Source organism: Capra hircus, chromosome 20 (genome assembly GCF_001704415.2).
Source record: "Capra hircus breed San Clemente chromosome 20, ASM170441v1, whole genome shotgun sequence".
NCBI lineage: Eukaryota > Metazoa > Chordata > Mammalia > Artiodactyla > Bovidae > Capra > Capra hircus.
The window spans coordinates 10,150,268-10,169,598 of record NC_030827.1 but is presented as its reverse complement, the minus strand read 5'-3'; the positions used below and the strand labels follow the sequence as shown (position 1 = coordinate 10,169,598).

At 39.7% G+C, this 19,331-nt stretch overlaps 1 protein-coding gene across 1 annotated transcript in view; it reads left to right on the top strand.

The window, feature by feature from the left end:
• Positions 1-18,929, top strand: part of NAIP (NLR family apoptosis inhibitory protein) — a 42,956-nt gene extending 24,027 nt beyond the window's left edge. Inside the window, exons 9-15 of the mRNA XM_005694594.3 lie at positions 1,055-1,112; positions 1,371-3,479; positions 10,044-10,205; positions 11,290-11,442; positions 12,022-12,108; positions 14,323-14,487; positions 16,408-18,929. Coding sequence (XP_005694651.2) covers positions 1,055-1,112; positions 1,371-3,479; positions 10,044-10,205; positions 11,290-11,442; positions 12,022-12,108; positions 14,323-14,487; positions 16,408-16,781 — 3,108 coding nt within the window. The 3' untranslated portion in view covers positions 16,782-18,929. The remainder of the gene's footprint in view (positions 1-1,054; positions 1,113-1,370; positions 3,480-10,043; positions 10,206-11,289; positions 11,443-12,021; positions 12,109-14,322; positions 14,488-16,407) is intronic.

Genomic DNA, 19,331 nt, shown 5'->3' with positions numbered 1-19,331 from the left:
TTTCTTTTACAAAAGCAAATGACCAACCAATCTATTAATTAATGGTCAGATTAATAGGATGACCCCTTTAAACTAAGAAATTCTATATATTTCTCTGAAATATTAGCTACTACCAGTTTAATGCATACACACACACACACACAAACCCCTTATTTGAGGCTGTATATTAAGTATATTGTCATCCCATGAAAAAGAAAACAGAGTAATTTGCCATTCATTTGACTCATCTTTTACATTTGTGAACTGAAAATGAAATTGAAGAAAACATTTGGGGGTATAGAAATAGCTGTTTTTATTTTATTGATGTATATGACTTACAATATTAATTTCAGGTAGTATTAGATATTTCTGTACATTACAAAGTGATTACTACCATAAGTCTAGTTACTGTTGGCATCATAAAAAGTTATTATAGTATTATTGATCATTTTCCCCATGTTGTACATTCCATCTCTGTGACTTAACCCACTCCAGTATTCTTGCCTGGAGGATCCCATGGACAGATGAGCCTGGTGGGCTACACTCCACGGGGTCGCAAAGAGTCGGACACGAATAAGTGACTTCACTTTCACTTTTGTATCTCTTAATCCCTTCCACCAATTTTGCTCATCTCCCCCCACCTCCCTTAAATAACTTAGTTTTATTTATTTATTTATTTATTTTTAAAAATAACTTATTTTTAAAGGAAGAAACTTAATCTCCCTATACCCCAGGTATGTAATATTTAAAATACTTTTAATAACTGAGATCAGAAGCTACACCAAATAGTTTCTGGAGGGTCCATCTTGCTCTTGACACTGATTCTAATCGCCTGGCCAGTAGTCACTGCTCATGTCACCCAAGGAATGCCCTGTTTGGGTACCACACAGAAGCATACACTTGCATGTGTTTGCAGGTCACTTATTATTATTTCATACTTGTAGCACTCCTCCCTGCAACTGGCATAAACACTTGAGGGTGGCTTGTGTTTAGAAAATGTCTGGTTTCTGATTGTAAGTTGAGGCCCCACCCACTTATACAGATGTTACTTTAATAGAGAATTTTCTTTTCAAAGGAAACTACAAGTGAAAGCAATCTTGAAGAGTCAACAGCAGTTAGTTCTATAGTGCCAGGTAAGGATTTGGAGGTAGCACATGGGATTATATGAATGTGTACATATCTTTGTATATAAAGGATTTTATTACATTATTTATTTGTTTATGGCCAAACTACACAGCATGTGGGATATTAGTTCCCCAAACAGGGGTTGAACCTGCACGCCCTGCAGGGGAAGCATGGAGGCTTAACCACTAGACTGACAGGGAAGTCCCGTATGTAGGGGATAATAGGAATATTTGTTTATAACTGTGCCCCCTTGCTTTTCTCCACAGAGGTGGCCCAGGGTGAAGCCCAGTGGTTTCAGGAGGCAGAGAGCCTGAGTGAGCGCCTGAGAAAAGTCTATACCAGTGCTCCTTTCTGCCACGTGTCTTTGCTTGAGCTTTCTTCCTGTCTAGCCACTGACCAGTGGCTGGATTGTGATCTGTCCTTTGCTTTAAAACACATCACCAATCCTGTGCAAGAGCCTGTGGTGTTGCCTGAAGTCTTTGCTAACTTGAACTCTGTCATGTGTGTGGAGGGTGAAGCTGGGAGTGGAAAGACCATCCTCCTGAAGAAAATAGCTCTTCTGTGGGCATCAGGATGCTGTCCCTTGTTACACAGGTTCCGGCTGGTCTTCTATCTCTCTCTTGGCTCTACCAGGCCAGAGCAGGGGCTGGCCAGTGTTATTCATGGCCAACTCTTAGAGACAAATGTATCTGTTACTGAAATGGGCCTAAGGAACATCATCCAGCAGTTAAAGAACCAGGTGTTATTCCTTTTGGATGACTACAAAGAAATGTGCTCAGTCCCCCAAGTCATAGCAAGGATGATTCAAAAAAAACATTTGTCAAGGACCTGCTTGGTGATCACTGTCCATACAAACAGGGCCAAGAACATCCGCCGATACCTAGATACAATCATAGAGATTAAGGCGTTTCCTTTCTATAATACTATTTCTATATTAAAGAAGCTCTTTCCAGGTGATTTGACCCGCCTGCGAAAGTTGATGGTTGACCTTGGAATGAATCAAACTTGGCAGGGAATTCAGAAGACTCCCTTGTTTGTAGCAGCAGTCTGTGCTAGTTGGCTTCAGAATCGTTTTCATTGGTCCTTTCACAGTGTGGCTGTTTTCAAGTCCTATATGGAATGCCTTTTCTTAAAGCACAAAACTGCAGCTGACCTTCTCAAAGCAACTGTGTCCTCCTGCGGTGAACTAGCCTTGAAAGGGTTTTTTTCATCTTGCTTTGAGTTTAGTGATGAGGACCTCATAGAAGCAGGGATTGATGAAGAGGAAGATCTAGCCATGTACCTGATGAACAAATTCACAGCCCAGAGACTGAGGCCAGTCTATCAGTTTTTAAATCCTGCATTTCAAGAATTCCTTGCTGGAATGCGGCTGACCGAACTCCTGGATTCTGATAGGCAAGAAGACCAAGATTTGGGACTTCATTATTTGAAACAAATCAACTCGACCTTGATGGCTATCTGTCCCTATGCCAATTTTTTGAACTGTGTCTCCAGCCATCCTTCCACAAAGGCAGGGCCAAAAATTGTATCCCATTTGCTTCTCTTGGTGGATAATAAAGAGACACTGGAGAATCTATCTGAAAATGACGACTATCTGAAGCATCATCCAGAAATTTCAGAGTTGATGCAATGTTTCAGGTTGATGTGGCAATTCTCTCCACAAACTTACCTTTCAGCGGCTTCAAAACATATGCTAGCTCTGGCTGTAAAGGTTGCGTATCAAAGCAACACTGTCGCTGCATGCTCTCCTTTCATTTTGCAATTCCTTCAAGGGAGAACCCTGTGTTTGGATGTTCTTAAGTTACAGTATTTTTTTGACCACCCAGAAAGCCTGTTATTGTTGAGGAGCATCCAGGTCTCCATAGGCAGAAATATATCATTCAAAACAGATGATATGCCCCTTGAAAGAATTTTAGACAAATCCCAGGCACCAACTATAGATCAGGACTATGCTTCTGCCTTTGAACTTGAGAGTGAATGGAAGCAGAGTTTGGTTGAAAAACAGGAAAACATTAAGCGTTTTCATGACACGCGACTCAATGCTCCACCAGCCATCAGCACTGGCTATTGGAAACTTCCTTCAAAGCAGTACAAGATTCCCCTTCTGGAAGTTCATGTGACTAACACCAGTGCTGCAGATCAGGAGATGCTCAAGTTTCTAACAGAGGTTTTCTCAGCTGCACAGCACATTGAACTCCACTTGAACGACAGCAGGGGTTTTATTGAAAACATCCTCCCAGCTCTTGAGCAGTACAGGGCCTCTTTCACCAAGTGCTGCATAAGCCAATGTGAGCTGAGTGCAATAGAACAGGAATTGCTTCTCACTCTAACTTCCCTAGAATCTCTTCAAGTCTCAGAGACAACCCATATACAAGGTAAGCTTGAACCTATCTTAGATGACTATTAGGATGTGTGCTTCCACCTTTTCGCTCTTGGTTTTAAATGGATAAAAAATTTTTGAAAGCATGAAACTGTAAATCCTTGCTGATCGGACAATTTACATTTTACTAATATATTTCTCTTGGTAATATGAATTAGTGAAAAGCCTCAAAATAATAGAATGACTTTCAAACTCTAATAAAAATAATAAAATGACTAATGAAGGCTCTTAGTAAACAAATGACTAGTTATTAGTAAAAGAATTATCTGTACGTAAATAATGCTTGAGAACTGCTCTCACCCACCTGCTTCATGGAAGAAAGGGCTTGTACCCTGGGAAATAAAGAAGTGAGAAGTAACACCTCCCAGTTATTTTTGTCACTTTTCACTTGTCTAAGCAGTGTTTTAGAGTTTTTGGCGTAGACTGTATCCTCTTTCATTAAATTTATTCCCAGGTACTTGTGTTTTTGATACTCTTGTAAATGATACTAATTTTCTTCATTTTCTGATTGTTGCTAGTATGGGTTTGATTTTCAGCAGTTTGTTAAATGCCTAGAAGTGCTTTGCTTTATATCTTACTTGAGGGACACTGAACATTTTTTGAATCTATGTGTTGATATTTATCTTCAAAGTTAGAAAAATTTTGTTCATTTTTTTCAAATATTTTTATTATGATAAAACACATTTTTCAGTATACAGTTTAGGGGCATTAAATAGAATTAGAGTGCTGTGAACCATCGTCACTATTCACTTCCACAACGTTTTCATCATCCCAAACTTTGTACCTATTAGATAACTCCTTCCCCTTCCCAGCTACTGAGGTCTCTGTGAATTTGTCTATTCTGCTTCATGTAAATGAATACGTACAATATTTTGTCCTTGTGTGTCTGACTTCTTTCGTTTAGCATAATGTTTTTAAGGCTCGTCCATGCTGTAGCCTGTGTCAGAACTTCACTGCTTTTATAGCTAGAATAATATCACACTGTATCTGTAGATACAGTGGCTTCCTTGCTGGCTCAGTGGCAAAGAATCCACCAGCCAATATTAGAGACAGGGGTTCTATCCCTGGGTTGAGAAGATCCCCTGGAGAAGAAAATGGTAACCCAGTCCAGTGTTCTGCCTGGGAAATCCCATGGACAAAGGAGCCTGTTGGGCTATGGTCCACAAAGAGTCAGACACAGCTTAGTGACTTAACAACAAATATACCATGCTCTGTGAATAATTCATCAGTTGATGGATACTCGCACTGTTTATTCTGGCTAAAGCTGATGTGAACACGGATGCACAAATGTTACTTTAAGACCCTGCTTTCAATTCTTTTTGATTTATACCTAGAAATTATTGGATCATATCAATGATAGTAATTCTATTTTCATATTCAAGGAACCTCCAAACTGTTTTCCACACTGGCTGCAGCATTTTACATCCCTGCAAACAGTGTACCAGGGTTCCAGTTTCTTCACATCTCCAAGCTTTTTTTTTTTTTTCCTAAATCAGAGACACCCTAGTAGGTGTGAAATTATATCTTACTGTGGTTTTGATTTTCATTTTCCTGATGACTAAAATACTGAGCAACTTTTCATGTGCTTATTGGCTGTCCATATATATTTTTTGAAGACAGTCTATTAAATCGTTTTGTCCATTAAAAAAAATGAAAGTTTGGTTTATTTACCATGTTGTGTTAGTTTCTGGAGTATAGCAAAGTGATTCAGATTGTGTGTGAGTGTATACACATATGTATGTATATTTACGATTCTTTTCCACTATAGATCGTTACAAGCTATTGAATATAGTTCCCTGTGCTATACTGTAGGTGCTTATTTTATACATAGTGGGTGTCTATTAATCTCAAACTCCTAATTTATTCCTCCCTCCTTCCTCTTTCCCCTTTGGTAACCATAAATTTATTTTCTATGTCAGTGAGTCTATTTTAGTTTTGTAAATAAGTTCATTTGTATTACTTTTTCAGAGCCCACGTATAAATGTTATCATCGTTTTTCTGCCTTACGTCACTTAATATGATAATCTCTAGGTCCATCTGTGTAGCTGCAAATGGCATTATTTCATTCTTTTTTATGGCTGAGTAATATCTCATTGTGTGTATGTGTATCACATCTTCTTTATCTAGTCATTCTTGATGGACATTTAGGGCCTATGCCAAAGCCTTTGACTGTGTGGATCACAATAAACTGTGGAAAATTCTGAAAGAGATTCTGTATATTGTCACCCTACTTATTCAACTTCTATGCAGAGTACAGCATGAGAAATGCTGGGCTGGAAGAAGCACAAGCTGGAATCAAGATTGCCAGGAGAAATATCAATAACCTCAGATATGCGGATGACACCACCCATATGGCAGAAAATGAAGAGGAACTAAAAAGCCTCTTGATGAAAGTGAAAGTGGAGAGTGAAAAAGTTGGCTTAAAACTCAACATTCAGAAAACGAAGATCATGGTATCTGGTCCCATCACTTCATGGGAAATAGATGGGGAAACAGTGGAAACAGTGTCAGACTTTATTTTGGGGGGCTCCAAAATCACTGCAGATGGTGACTGCAGCCGTGAAATGAAAAGACGCTTACTCCTTGGAAGGAAAGTTATGACCAACCTAGATAGCATATTCAAAAGCAGAGACATTACTTTGCCAACAAAGGTCCGTCTAGTCAAGGCTATGGTTTTTCCAGTGGTCATGTATAGATATGAGAGTTGGACTGTGGAGAAAGCTGAGCGCTGAAGAATTGATGCTTTTGAACCATGGTGTTGGAGAAGAATCTTGAGAGTCCCTTGAACTGCAAGGAGATCCAACCAGTCCATTCTGAAGGAGATCAGCCCTGGGATTTCTTTGGAGGGAATGATGCTGAAGCTGAAACTCTAGTACTTTGGCCACCTCATGTGAAGAGCTGACTCATTGGAAAAGACTCTGATGCTGGGAGGGATTGGGGCCAGGAGGAGAAGGGGATGACAGAGGATGAGATGGCTGGATGATGGCATCACTGACTCGATGGATGCAAGTCTGAGTGAACTCCTAGAGTTGGTGATGGACAGGGAGGCCTGGCATGCTGCGATTCATGGGGTCGCAAAGAGTCAGACACAACTGAGCGACTGAACTGAACTGAACTGAACTGAAGGTTGCTTCCATGTCATGGTTATTATAAATAGTGCTGCTATGGATATTGGGGTGTATGTATCTTTTCAGAATAAGAGTTTTCTCTAGATGTGTGGCCAAGAGTGGGATTGCTGGATTGTAGCTCTATTTTTAGTTTTTTAGGGAACCTCCAAACTGTTCTCCCCAGTGGCTATACCAATTTACATTCCCATCAACAGTGTAGGAGGGTTCCCTTTTCTCTATATCCTCTCCAGCATTGTCTGTAGACATTTTTTGTTTTGTGTTTTGTCTATTTGTAGACTTTTTGATGATAGTCATTCTGACCACTGTGAGGTGATACCTCATTATAGCTTTGATTCACATTCTCTAGTGATCAGTGATTTTGAGCATCTTATGTGCTTGTTAGCTATCTATATGTCTTCTTTGGAGAAATGTCTCTTGAGGTCTCCTGCTCATTTTCAGGTTGGGTTGTTTGTTCCTTTGCCCATTTTTAAAATTGTGTTGTCTTTTTGAGTTATATAAGTTCATTGTATAATTGTATATTCATAATGTGTTATGAATATATCAGTTCAGTTCAGTTGCTCAGTCATGTCCAACTCTTTGTAACCCCATGGACTGCAGCATGCCAGGCCTCTCTGTCCATCACCAACTCCTGGAGTTTACTCAAACTCATGTCCATTGAATCAGTGATGCCATCCAACCATCTCATCTTCTGTCATCCCCTTCTTCTCCTGCCTTCAATCTTTCCCAGCATCAGGGTCTTTTCCAGTGAGTCAGTTCTTCGCATCAGGTGGCCAAAGTGTTGGAGTTTCAGCTTCAGCATCAGTCCTTCCAATGAATATTCAGGACTGATGTCCTTTAGGATGAGCTGGTTGGATCTCCTTGCAGTCCAAGGGAGAGAAGACTCTCTCAAGAGTCTTCTCCAACACCACAGATCAAAAGCATCAATTCTGCGGTGCTCAGTTTTCTTTATAGTCCAACTCTCACATCCATACATGAGCACTGGAAAAACCATAGCCTTGACTAGGCGGCTAGAGAAGCCTCAGCAAGATGGTAGTCACTAGAGCGGCAGCGGCACAGCAGCTGTGCGGAGCCACTCGAGCAGCTCTGAAGAGATACCCTATGTCCAAGAGCAAAGGAGAAGCCCCAGCAAGAGGGGAGGAGGGGCGAAATCGCGTTTAGACTCAAACCCCATCGCGCCATAAACACTCAGAGGGCTCAAACAAACCTTGTGCACACCTGCAACCCCATGGACTGCAGTGCGCCAGAGGAGAAGGAGACGAGAGGATGAGATGGTTCGATGGCATCACTGACTCAATGGACTTGAGTTTGAGTAAACTCTGGGAGTTGGCGATGGACAGGGAGGCCTGGCATGCTGCAGTTCATGGGTTGCCAAAGAGTCAGACATGACTGAGCGACTAACTGGACTTAGACAGATCTTTGTTGGTAAAGTAATGTCTCTGCTTTTTATTTATTTTTTTGTCTCTGCTTTTTAATATGCTGTCTAGGTTGGTCATAATTTTCCTTCCAAGGAGCAAGCCTTTTTAAATTTCATGGCTGCAGTCCCCATCTGCAGTGATTTTGGAGGCCCCCAAAATAAAGTCTCCCACTGTTTCCACTGTTTTCCCATCTATTTGCCATGAAGAGATGGGAACAAATGCCTTGGTGTTAGTTTTCTGAATGTTGAGTTTTAAGCCAACTTTTTCACTCTCCTCTTTTACTTTTATCCAGAGGCTCTTTAGTTCTTCTTCACTTTCTGCCATAAGGGTGGTGTCATCTGCATCTAAGGTTATTGATATTTCTCCTGGCAATCTTGATTCCAGCTTGTGCTTCATCCAGCCCAGCATTTCTCATGATGTACTCTGCATATAAGTTAAATAAGCAGGGTGACAATATACAGCCTTGAGGTACTCCTTTCCCGATTTGGAACCAGTCTGTTGCTCCAGTTCTAACTGTTGCTTCCTGACCTGCATACAGATTTCTCAAGAGGTAGGTCGGGTGGTCTGGTATTCCCATCTCTTTCAGAATTTTCCACAGTTTGTTGTGATCCACACAGTCTAACGCTTTGGCATAGTCATTAAAGCAGAAATAGACGTTTTTCTGGAACTCTCTTGCTTTTTTGATAATGCAATGGATGTTGGCAATTTGATCTCTGGTTCCTCTGCCTTTTCTAAATCCAGCTTGAACATCTGGAAGTTCACGGTTCACATACTGTTGAAGCCTGGCTTGGAGAATTTTGAGCATTACTTTACTAGTGTGTGAGATGAGTGCAATTGTGTGGTAGTTTGAGCATTCTTTGGCATTGCCTTTCTTTGGGAAAGAATATATTCATTATATGAATATATAATTATATATATTATATAATCATAGTGCAATTACATATAATTTTTGTTGGCATGTGGTGTATAAAGTATTTTCTCCTATAGAGTTCCCTTTTCACTGTCTTGGTAATGTCCTTCAATCTGTAAAGTTTCAAATTCCCACTAAGTCAAATTTGTCTATTTTTCTTTTGTGCTAATGCTCTAGATAGCATATCAAGAATCCACTGTCAGGGCGGGGGCGAACGAAAGAAAAAGAATCCACAGTCAAATCCAAAGTCATCTTTTCTTCTAAGGTGTTATACGGTTTTCGCTCTCAAATTTAGGTAGTTGATTCATTTTGAGCTAATTTCGTATGGCGGTCGTCGAACTTCTTTTGCATGGAGAAATTCAGTTGTCTGAGCCCCATTCATTGAGATGGTCTCATTTTTCTGAATCCAGAGTGTAATACAGGACTTTTATACAGTAGATAAGAAATAAAATATTGCCTGCCATATCAGTAAACAAAGGATGTTATAGTCATCAGCAATTGCAATTACACCCATGAGGGTGGGCCCTGAGGAAAGTCAGGAAGGAAACAAAGACCTACCATCTAGCAGTCATTAGGTTGCAGCCACCCCAAAGGTGCAGCTTGAGGAAACTCAGGATGAGAAAACACAGGATGCTAGCTCCAGATAGCCGAAGTGCATATCAAAGGAATGATTTCAGTGAGCCCAGACTGTTGCATCTTCTCATACACAGAAAAGCGGCAAATTCCTGGAGACATCTGGCTTTCTTTTATTGACAGCAATCTTTTGCCCTTTGTTGGAAAACTGCTTCCCCCTAATCTCCTTGGAGCAATTTTCTTAGGCTTGCTTGAGATGTTGCCTCCCAGACTTGAAGCCCTAAGAAAGTCCACTGAATAAAATAATTCTCATACTTTTAGGTTGTGCATACATTTTTTCAGTCAACATACTGGTAAATGCTACAAAAAGCATTATTTTCATATATGTGCTTCCTAAAAAAGAATGTCTTATGGTATGTGAAAAGTTTTCATTTGAAAATATGAAAATAGCTTGATGAATCAAAATGAGAGTTTGAAAATTTCCATTTGGAACTCTTTAAATTAATAATGGGAAACTGTGTGCTGCTTTCTAGACCAACTCTTTCTTAGTTTGGACAAATTCTTGTGCCTGAAAGAACTGTCTGTGAATCTGCAACAAGATGTTTTTTCAGTCATTTCTGAAGAATTCCTAAATCTCCACCATATGGAGAAATTATTGATCCAAATTTCATCTAAGTGCAGTTCTTCCAAATTAGGTAAGTGTGGCACTTTGATTTACTTATCATCTGGAAAAGCTACCTGGCCAATAATTAAGAGTTGAAGGTCTGAGGGTGTAACCTATAACCAAGGTAAATTGTGGGGACAGTGCTCATTGTTATTAAAAAAGCAGAGAGCTATTTGTGATTGAGCCTTTACTACATGCTATGAATTATTCTAGCACTTTATAAACATTAACACACTTAACCTTCATACCCATTCTACAAGGTAAAGTAATCATTTTACATAGGAAAATGGAGTTATAGAAATTAATTAATTTGCTTGAGGTCACCCAGAAAAGGAAATGGTAAATTTGCAATTCAAACACAGGAATTCTAACTCTTAAGTCTGAGCTCTTAAGCAGAGCATACTGCCTCTCCAAAAGTAGTTTGCAGAGTTCTCTTACTCTGTTTTCAAGTCGCTCTTACATTGCCACTTAGCGATCTACCAGATCAGAAGGAAGGAAACCGGCTGATTAGTAGTAATCAGAAGCACTTCCCTGTTTCCCACCAGCCTATTCTCTTGGTTAATGAACAAGCTGTACAGCTATCTTTCTTAAACGTCATTTAGCAAGGTGATGTAGGCATCCTCAGTTCCTTAGTTTAACACAGACGAAACACTAGAGACTGCGTGAAGAAAGACAAATCTCCAGTGAACCGACATGCAGATCTGCACGCAAAGAAACCTTGTAGCTGAGGCTGGAAGTAGTCGTTTTCTTATATTTCTCAGCAATTTTTTCATCAAATTTAGGTTTTGCTTCAGACTTGTCACTGACTTTATGTTTCCTTGTGTAGTGTTTCTATAGTGTAAGCGTCACGTGCAAACTAGAGACATTAGGATACTAAAGCTGAGTCAATGCATTATATGGAGGAGAAAATGGATCCACAGAGAGGGTCAGTAACAGTTCACATAGCACATCAGTTAGTTACGGAACCTGAACCTAAGCCCGAGTCGTTACATCATGATGCCTTATTTCAACTAACTATTGCTGAAACAATAAATTAATTTTATTAATTTTATATGGTTAATTCAGATAGAACTTTTCAATCTCTGATTTCTGAAATCTGATATTTTATCTGACAGTCAGATTAGTTGAGAATTCTCCAAACCTCCAAGTTTTCCATCTGGAATGTAATAGCTTTTCGGATTTTGAATCTCTTGTGACTGCACTTGCTTCCCGCAAGAAACTTGAAGAAATTAAGTTATCTGGACACTGTTTTAATGCCAACCCATTTGGTAAGAGCTATAATTGTAAAATTTTGGTTTAAGATGCTTTTGTGGACAGAATCATAGTCAAATTTAAAAACATGCATTTGATGGCAGAGAACAAAACCACTGCAATAGATATCTGATCATAAATGAATTTTCAAATAAGGTATATTTGTTTCCTTAACAGACAGATGTTTAAACATTTCTAGTAATGAGAACTGTTTCCTGAGTAAAGATTTGTGTTATCTAGTTAAGTCATACTAATCAATTCAATCTGAATTATAGTAATTTCTATCACTTTTGAAACACTCTTTGCCGTGCTTAGTCGCTCAGTCGTGTCTGACTCTTTGTGACCCCATGGGCTGCAGCCTGCCAAGCTCCTCTGTCCACGGGGATTCTCCAGGGAAGAATACTGGAGCAGGTTGCCATGCCCTCCTTCCGGGGATCTTTTCAACCTAGGGATCGAACCCAGATTTCCCACATTGCAGGCGGATTCTTTACCAACTGAGCTACTAGGGAAGCCCCTTTATACTCTTTATAAATACATTACTTTTTGGTGTAAGAAATGTAGCTGACATAACTAAATTTTAATTTTCCCTTTTATAGTCATTGTTTTGCCAAATTTTATTTCTCTGAAGATATTAAACCTTCGGTTCCAATATATTCCAGATAAGGAAACAGCTGAAAAATTTGGTATGTTTATAACACAGTGCCTTTTACTTACTCTTGATTCTTTCCCTCCACAAAATCCTTCTATTTTGCATTAGCTATAATAAATTACAATATGTTTTAGCTGCCCTTGGTCATTAGGGGGGAGGGATAGCGCTGCTCAACTTTACGCTCCAAATTCCTTGATTTCACTTTATGTCTTTCAAAGCAATGTTCTTGAAGCAATTCATTTCTTAGAATATGTGTTTCATCATCAGTTCAGTCGCTCAGTCGTGTCCAACTCTTTGCGACCCCATGAACCACAGCATGCCAGGCCTCCCTATCCATCACCAACTCCCAGAGTCTACCCAAACCCATGTCCATTGAGTCAGTGATGCCATCCAACTATCTCATCCTCTGTCGTCCCCTTCTCCTCCTGCCTTCAGTCTTTCCCAGCATCAGGATCTTTTCAAATGAGTCAGCTCTTCACATCAGGTGGCCTAAGTATTGGAGTTTCAGCTTCAACATCAGTCCTTCCAATGAACAACCAGAGCACTATGCAATTTCATTGCCAGTTATCCATCCCAAACAAGTTAAATGCCTGTTGTTTCAAAGTTTTCCAGAATATGGGGAAAACTACCTTTTAAGGTTACGAACACTCTATGTGAACACCGAGACTTAACAAAATGATAACTATAGAAACTACCTTTCTATTTATTTTTTTATGATTATAATAACAATATATGCTCTGTAAAAATTTCTAACAGGTCTTAGAAGATAAGCATATTTTTAAAAATTAAGATTTTTTTTTAAACAAAAATGTTTCTGAATTGGACAGCCTTCACTCTAGCAGACAGAAGGGAGCTCTGAGGAGCTGTACAAAATGAAAGACTTTTATAAGCAGAAGGGAGCAGTGACAGGTGAGGTAAAGTAGGCAAAAATGTCCATCAGTCATCACAAGGTTACTTTCCTTTAGGTGATGGGGATGGCAGATGCTGATTGGTCCGTTCCTGATGGACTAGTTTAAGATTCCATTTCTGGGGAGCCAGAACTGAGTCATGGTTTGGTGATATGGAGCTTGTTGTCTTATTTTTAACACAGGAAAATATAAGGATAGTCAGTAGAGATGAGAAGCATATAGCAGGAGTGCTATCAAACTTCAGCACACTTAAGGAGCACCTGGATCTCTTCTTTTTCCCTTCTCCATCTTTTGGAGGCAGCTGTGTGTATAGGGGAGGGGCATGGGGGCTGGGGCTGCAGAGGCCAGACCAGGGGCCAAGGGGGTGGCCATTTTCTTCTCCAGGGGGTCTTCCTCGACCCCAGGATTGAACCTGGGTCTCCTGCATTGCAGCTGGATTCTTTACTGTCTGAGCCAATAGGGAAGCCCACAAATATTGAAAGGGGAGGCTAGAAGGAAATTTGAGGTCTTAAATTAGAATTGGAAATACTGGTGTGGACTCATGGTTTTTAACCTATATAGATAGTTATGGGCATATCTGTATATCTCACTATACATAACATATATATACATCTCTCAGCTCAGTCAACAGAGAGACTCAAAAGTACCCTAGTAGTAATGAGCATACCAACTACCCAGATCTTGACTTCTAAATATTGGCCTCCCTAAAAGGAACCAGGGTCCTTGGAGAAATAGCTGATGCAAGAACTGGGACAGCGAAAGGAAAAGCCTGCTACATTGTTTTATGCTAGGAAGTGTTCAAAACATGTCCAGGTATGAGGCAGCAGAAGCAGAGAACTTTCTGGGGATCAAGTGATCTAAACTGGACCATGCTCAGGAGGGATCAAAGTGAAAAGACAAGTTATGAGAGTGGTGGATTGTGAGGTTAGTGCGAGAAATCGCTGAGGATGACAGCATCACAGAAAGGAAGGGGGCTAAAAGCATTGAGGAGCTAGCATTAATAGAAACAGTCCAGCAGAAGCTTTGGTCTGAAAGAGGATAGTTGGGAATTCTTTGACAGTCCCATGGTTTGAAAAAAAAAAAAAGGAAATGGGGAGGGATGTGAAGTTCATTCTGAACTTCTGGACTCCAGGGCAGGAGGCTGATTGGGGAAGGACGGAGGATTGGTTCTCTAGAGGCAGCAATGAAGATTAAGGTGTAGGCTGACCCCTTTCTCCAGCCTCTATGCTACACGGAACCTCCTAAAATGTATAGGGTTTTGACACTTTGGATTACAATTATTTGGAAACACAGAACATAGTTGTTTTTTTTTTTTTTTTTTTTTTGTCTCTTCTGATTAGCCTACGCTTTAGGTTCTTTAAATAACTTGGAAGAATTGATCCTTCCCACTGGGGATGGGATTCATCAAATGGCCAAACTGATTGTCCAGCAGTGTCAGCATCTTCAGTGTCTCCAAGTTCTCCAGTTTTTCAAGACTTTGGATGATGACAGCGTGGTGGAAATTGGTGAGCTAACCCTCAGATGAACTCAGCTCACATGAAGGCCAGTGGTACTACTCAAGCTTTCTGCTGCAAAATGTCTATAAAAACATTTTCCTCTCTAAAAATGTTCAACCCATTTCCCACTTCCTCATTTTCTCTATCATAATGTTCCCTCTAATGTTCTGTGGATTTTTGGTTCATTCTTTTCAGATTTGGGAGTAAAAGATAGCCTCCTGTTTGAGACTATACAAACCTTCAAGTCCACTCTTAACCCACAGCGTTTCAGACGGCTGGCCACATACCCTCCGTATACTCCTTTTTATCAGTCAGTCAGTTCAGTCGCGTCATTCAGTTGTGAATCCATAACTGCAGCACTCCAGGCCTCCCTGTCCATCGCCAACTCCCAGAGTTTACTCAGACTCATGCCCATCGAGTTGGTGATGCCATCCAGCCATCTCATCCTTTGTCGTCCCCTTCTCCTCCTGCCTTCAATCATTCCCAGCATCAGGGTCTTTTCCAATGAGTCAGTTCTTTGCGTCAGGTGGCCAAAGTATTGGAGTTTCAGCTTCAGCATCAGTCCTTCCAATGAATATTCAGGACTGATTTCCTTTAGGATGGACTGGTTGGATCTCCTTGCAGTCCAAGGGACTCTCAAGAGTCTTCTCCAACACCACAGTTCAAAAGCATCAAGTCTTCGGCTCCCAGCTTTCTTTATAGGCCAACTCTCACATCCATAACCACTGGAAAAACCATAGCTTTGACTAGACGGATCTTTGTTGGCAAAGTAATATCTCTGCTTTTGAATATGCTGTCTAGGTTGGTCATAACTTTTCTTCCAAGGAGCAAGCCTCTTTTAATTTCATGGTTGCAATCCCCATCAGCAGTGATTTTGGAGCCCAGAAAAAATAAAGTCCCTCACTGTTTCCCCATCTATTTGCCATGAAGTGATGGGATCGGATGCCATGATCTGTTTTCTGAATGTTGAGTTTTAAGCTAACTTTTTCACTCTCCTCTTTCACTTTCAAGAGGCTCTGTAGTTCTTCTTCGCTCTCTGCCATAAGGGTGGTGTCATCTGCATCTAAGGTTATTGATATTTCTCCTGGGAATCTTGATTCCAGCTTGTGCTTCATCCAGCCCAGCATATACTTTTTTTTTTTAATTGAAAATTAATACACATAAAGAAAAGTACAAAATCTAAGTATACAGCTTAATGGATTTTCAAGTGAACAGTCTTGTTACTTATACTTGGGTAACAATTACTCATTAGGTTACTATAGATTATTACATTACAGAAGCTTCCTTTGTGTCCCTTCTGACACTACATTCCCCATCCTCAAAGGTGACCACTATACTGCTTTCTTTCACCATAGATTAATTTTACCCATTTTGAAAATATGTCACAGAATCCTACGCAGGATGTTCTCCTGTGCCTTTTTCCCTACAAATTTTTCATTTATCTCTGCCTTTGCCTCTAATATCCCCTGGTACTTTCTTTGGATATCGTTTGCTTTTTATTTTTGTTCTAAATTTATTCTTTCATTCCTTTTAATATCCTAATGTCCTGAGGTGGATACTTAGAGCACTAACTTTGGCTTTAGCTCTCTCTCACTAGTGTCATATTTTTATTCAGTTCAAAATATTTTCTAATTTTAGTTGTTCATTTTTTTGCCACACCAGTTATTTAGAGATGTATCACTTTTGTTTTTAATCTATGTTCTTACATTTAAAGTAAAAATATAGTTTAAAAAAATGTAATTTATTAATCTTTACTACTTCAATTAGAAGTAAATCTAATATATTATTTTTTTATTAAAAATAATAAAAAAGTGATATTTTTAAGTGATGGTGGGAGAAGAGGTGCATTCAAATAATCTAGCCTACCAGTATTAAAATTGAAGTCCCTATGATTCTGTTCTCATAAATATTTTGCTTTTGTATTTATAGCCAAGGTAGCAATCAATGGAGGTTTCCAGAAACTCAAGCATCTTGATTTTTCAATGAACCACAAGATTACAGAGGAAGGATACAGAAACTTCTTTCAAACACTGGACAACCTGCCTAACTTGCAAGAGTTAACTATTTCCAGGCATTTCAAAGAATGTATCAAAGTTCAGGCCACAACAGTCAAGTCTTTGAGTCAATGTGTGTTACGGCTGCCAAGCCTCATGAAACTTAACATGTTAAGTTGGCTCCTGGATGCAGAAGACATTACACTGCTTACTGCCACAATAAAAAAGCACCCTCAGTCTAAACATTTCACCCTTTTCTGGAAATGGATACTGCCATTCTCTCCAATCATTCAGGAAACTATTAGCTAAAATCCACTAAATCAAGAAAATTTTTGTCAATGATTCTAAAAACTGTTGGATAAAATTTTGGATATATTAATTATCCAAAAACTTATTAAATGCTGCATACAAAAGAGTAAAATGCATAAAGCATGTAATATAAAAAAACCCAAACAGCCTGCTTACCCATTACTGAGCTTAAGAAACAGAGTATTACCAGTGACTCTGAAGTCCCTAAATGATCCTCCCCAATCAAAGATCAGACCTTTAATCAAATTTACACATCCAACTCTTCATTACTCAGGTCATATAAGGCTTTCAGGCTAACTATGGTAAACAGGTAACAAAGCCACAGGGAGGGGTGGGGAGAATGGTGTATCCATCATAAAGCCACAATATGAAAGGCGTATTCAAGTTATTACAAAATGGCTAATTTAAGGACTGCGTCAGTTTCACACATAGGTGCAACAAGAGATATTCCTTAATCCTTGTAGTGTCTGTTTTTGTACATTTAATTTAGTATGGCAGGGTTTATGTATACCTTCTTTTTATCTACTGCAGAAGAAATAGGATTTAGGGCAAATGCTCGTATTCTAGAGGCCTTTGATTCAGCGCTTATTGTAGTAGCAGAAAGTATAGTTTAGAATTTAGCATTATTGGAAATTAGCTAAATCTGCATTTTCAAGAATATTAAGTATCAACTTTTTTTTAGATGTTTGAGAATCCAACGTATACATTTATGATGGCCTTAAAATCTTATGTATCCACTTTGCTCTAGAACATATTTTGTCAGTGACTTTATATTGTTCAAGGTATGACATCTGATGTCAATGTCTACATCTGTGCCTGTGTCCAAAATTTCACTATTAGTTAATCAGTGGAGTGTTCTAAATGACTAGAAGGCCATTTCAAATTCACAATGCTAGTGTAAGCTGGACAACAACCATTCTCTTATACTAATTTTTATTTCTACCACAGAACATAGGTACTGTATATATGGTATGATTCTATTCGTTTAAAAAATATACTCTCATGTCTCTAGATGCATTAAGAATTTCTGCAAAGAATATACAAGAAAAATTTTAAAAGCGGAACTATTTTAAATGACTAGCAAAGGGATAGGAAGGCATTCCTTTTTCCCTTTTTGTACTGTTTTTTGTTTTACAAGAACCTGTTTTATATTTAAAATATAAAATTAGTTTAGCATTACCACATGAATAACTGCTCTGGAGGGTGAGATTACTAGAAGGTGAGAAGAGCTATCTTCTTGTCTGATTTTGTATCTAATATTTTGTAATCAGAAAGGTTTTAAGTACTGTATCAGAGTCCAAGTGGGAGACAGAAACCACCTAGTAACTTGGGGAGTTTACTATTAAGAGTTATTTACTGTAATAGGCAATTGGAGTAACAAGGATTAGTTAGTATGAAACGAGATTTCTAAGATCGACACAGGGAATAGCCTACTGGCTTTTCACATTAGGGTGCAACAGAGCACCCAAAGGACCGACCCCAGGACTGAGCTCTGGACCTCAAGAGAGAAGGGACAGCCGTGGACAACAAAGGTTGGCTAAAGAAAAGAGCTGCAGCCCAAGAAGGTGTATGGAGCACTTTGCTGAGAAACTTTGGGGGCACCAGAGGAAGCCTTCCATGTGGGGGTGCTAAGTGCTGCTGGCCAAGAAGTACTGCTGAAGCCAGGTGCTGCACAAGGGTGGAGGCCACGTGCCGCAAGCGCCTGCTGGAGAGGTACACTGGACCCAGAAGCAGGCCCTGGCCCCTCCTGTGTCAACAGCAGCCTCTACTGACAAAGCTTTTCACTGTACCTGCTGGCAAGGCAGCGGTATTTACAAGGTCCAGACCCATTACTGCAGAGCAGGCAGTGAAGACGGCTGGATTTGGACATGAAGGCAAGAACGTCGAAGTGGTACAAGTATTACTTATTACATTTCATAGTTCTGACCTAAAGGAAAAAGAACCTAGATAAATTTAAGATTGAGAGCATATGTACATTCAGGTTCATCCTATCACAGAAAAACTTCCTAAATATACAAGAAACTGGTATTAATGATGCATTCCAGGGAGAGGGACAGGATAGTGGACAGGGTAGGGAGGTTTACTTTACATACAATTATTTGAATTCTGCACTATATCCATGTACTATTAAAAATGATACTTAAAAAAAACTAAGGACTCCATGCAAATTATTTGTCCAGAGCTTCTGCTAAGGACTTCCAGTATAAAGCAGGGGGCAGTGGGAATTCCTGGAGGTCCAGTAGTTAGGACTGCTTTCACTGTCAAGGGCCCAAGTTCAATCCCTGCTCCAGGAACTAAGATCTCACAGGACACATAGCAAACCCCCCCGACCCTAGAAAGCAGGGAGCAGCAAAGTATGACCATAGACTACAGACCACGAGCTAAGACTATTTCTTACGTTTTTAGAGGCCCACAAAACTGTCTCCTGCCACCCTGCTTAACCTATATGCTGAGCACATCATGAGAATGCCAGGCTGGATGAGTCACAAGCTAGAATCAAGGTAGGCAGGAGAAACACTGAGAACCTCAGAAATGTGGATGATACCCCTC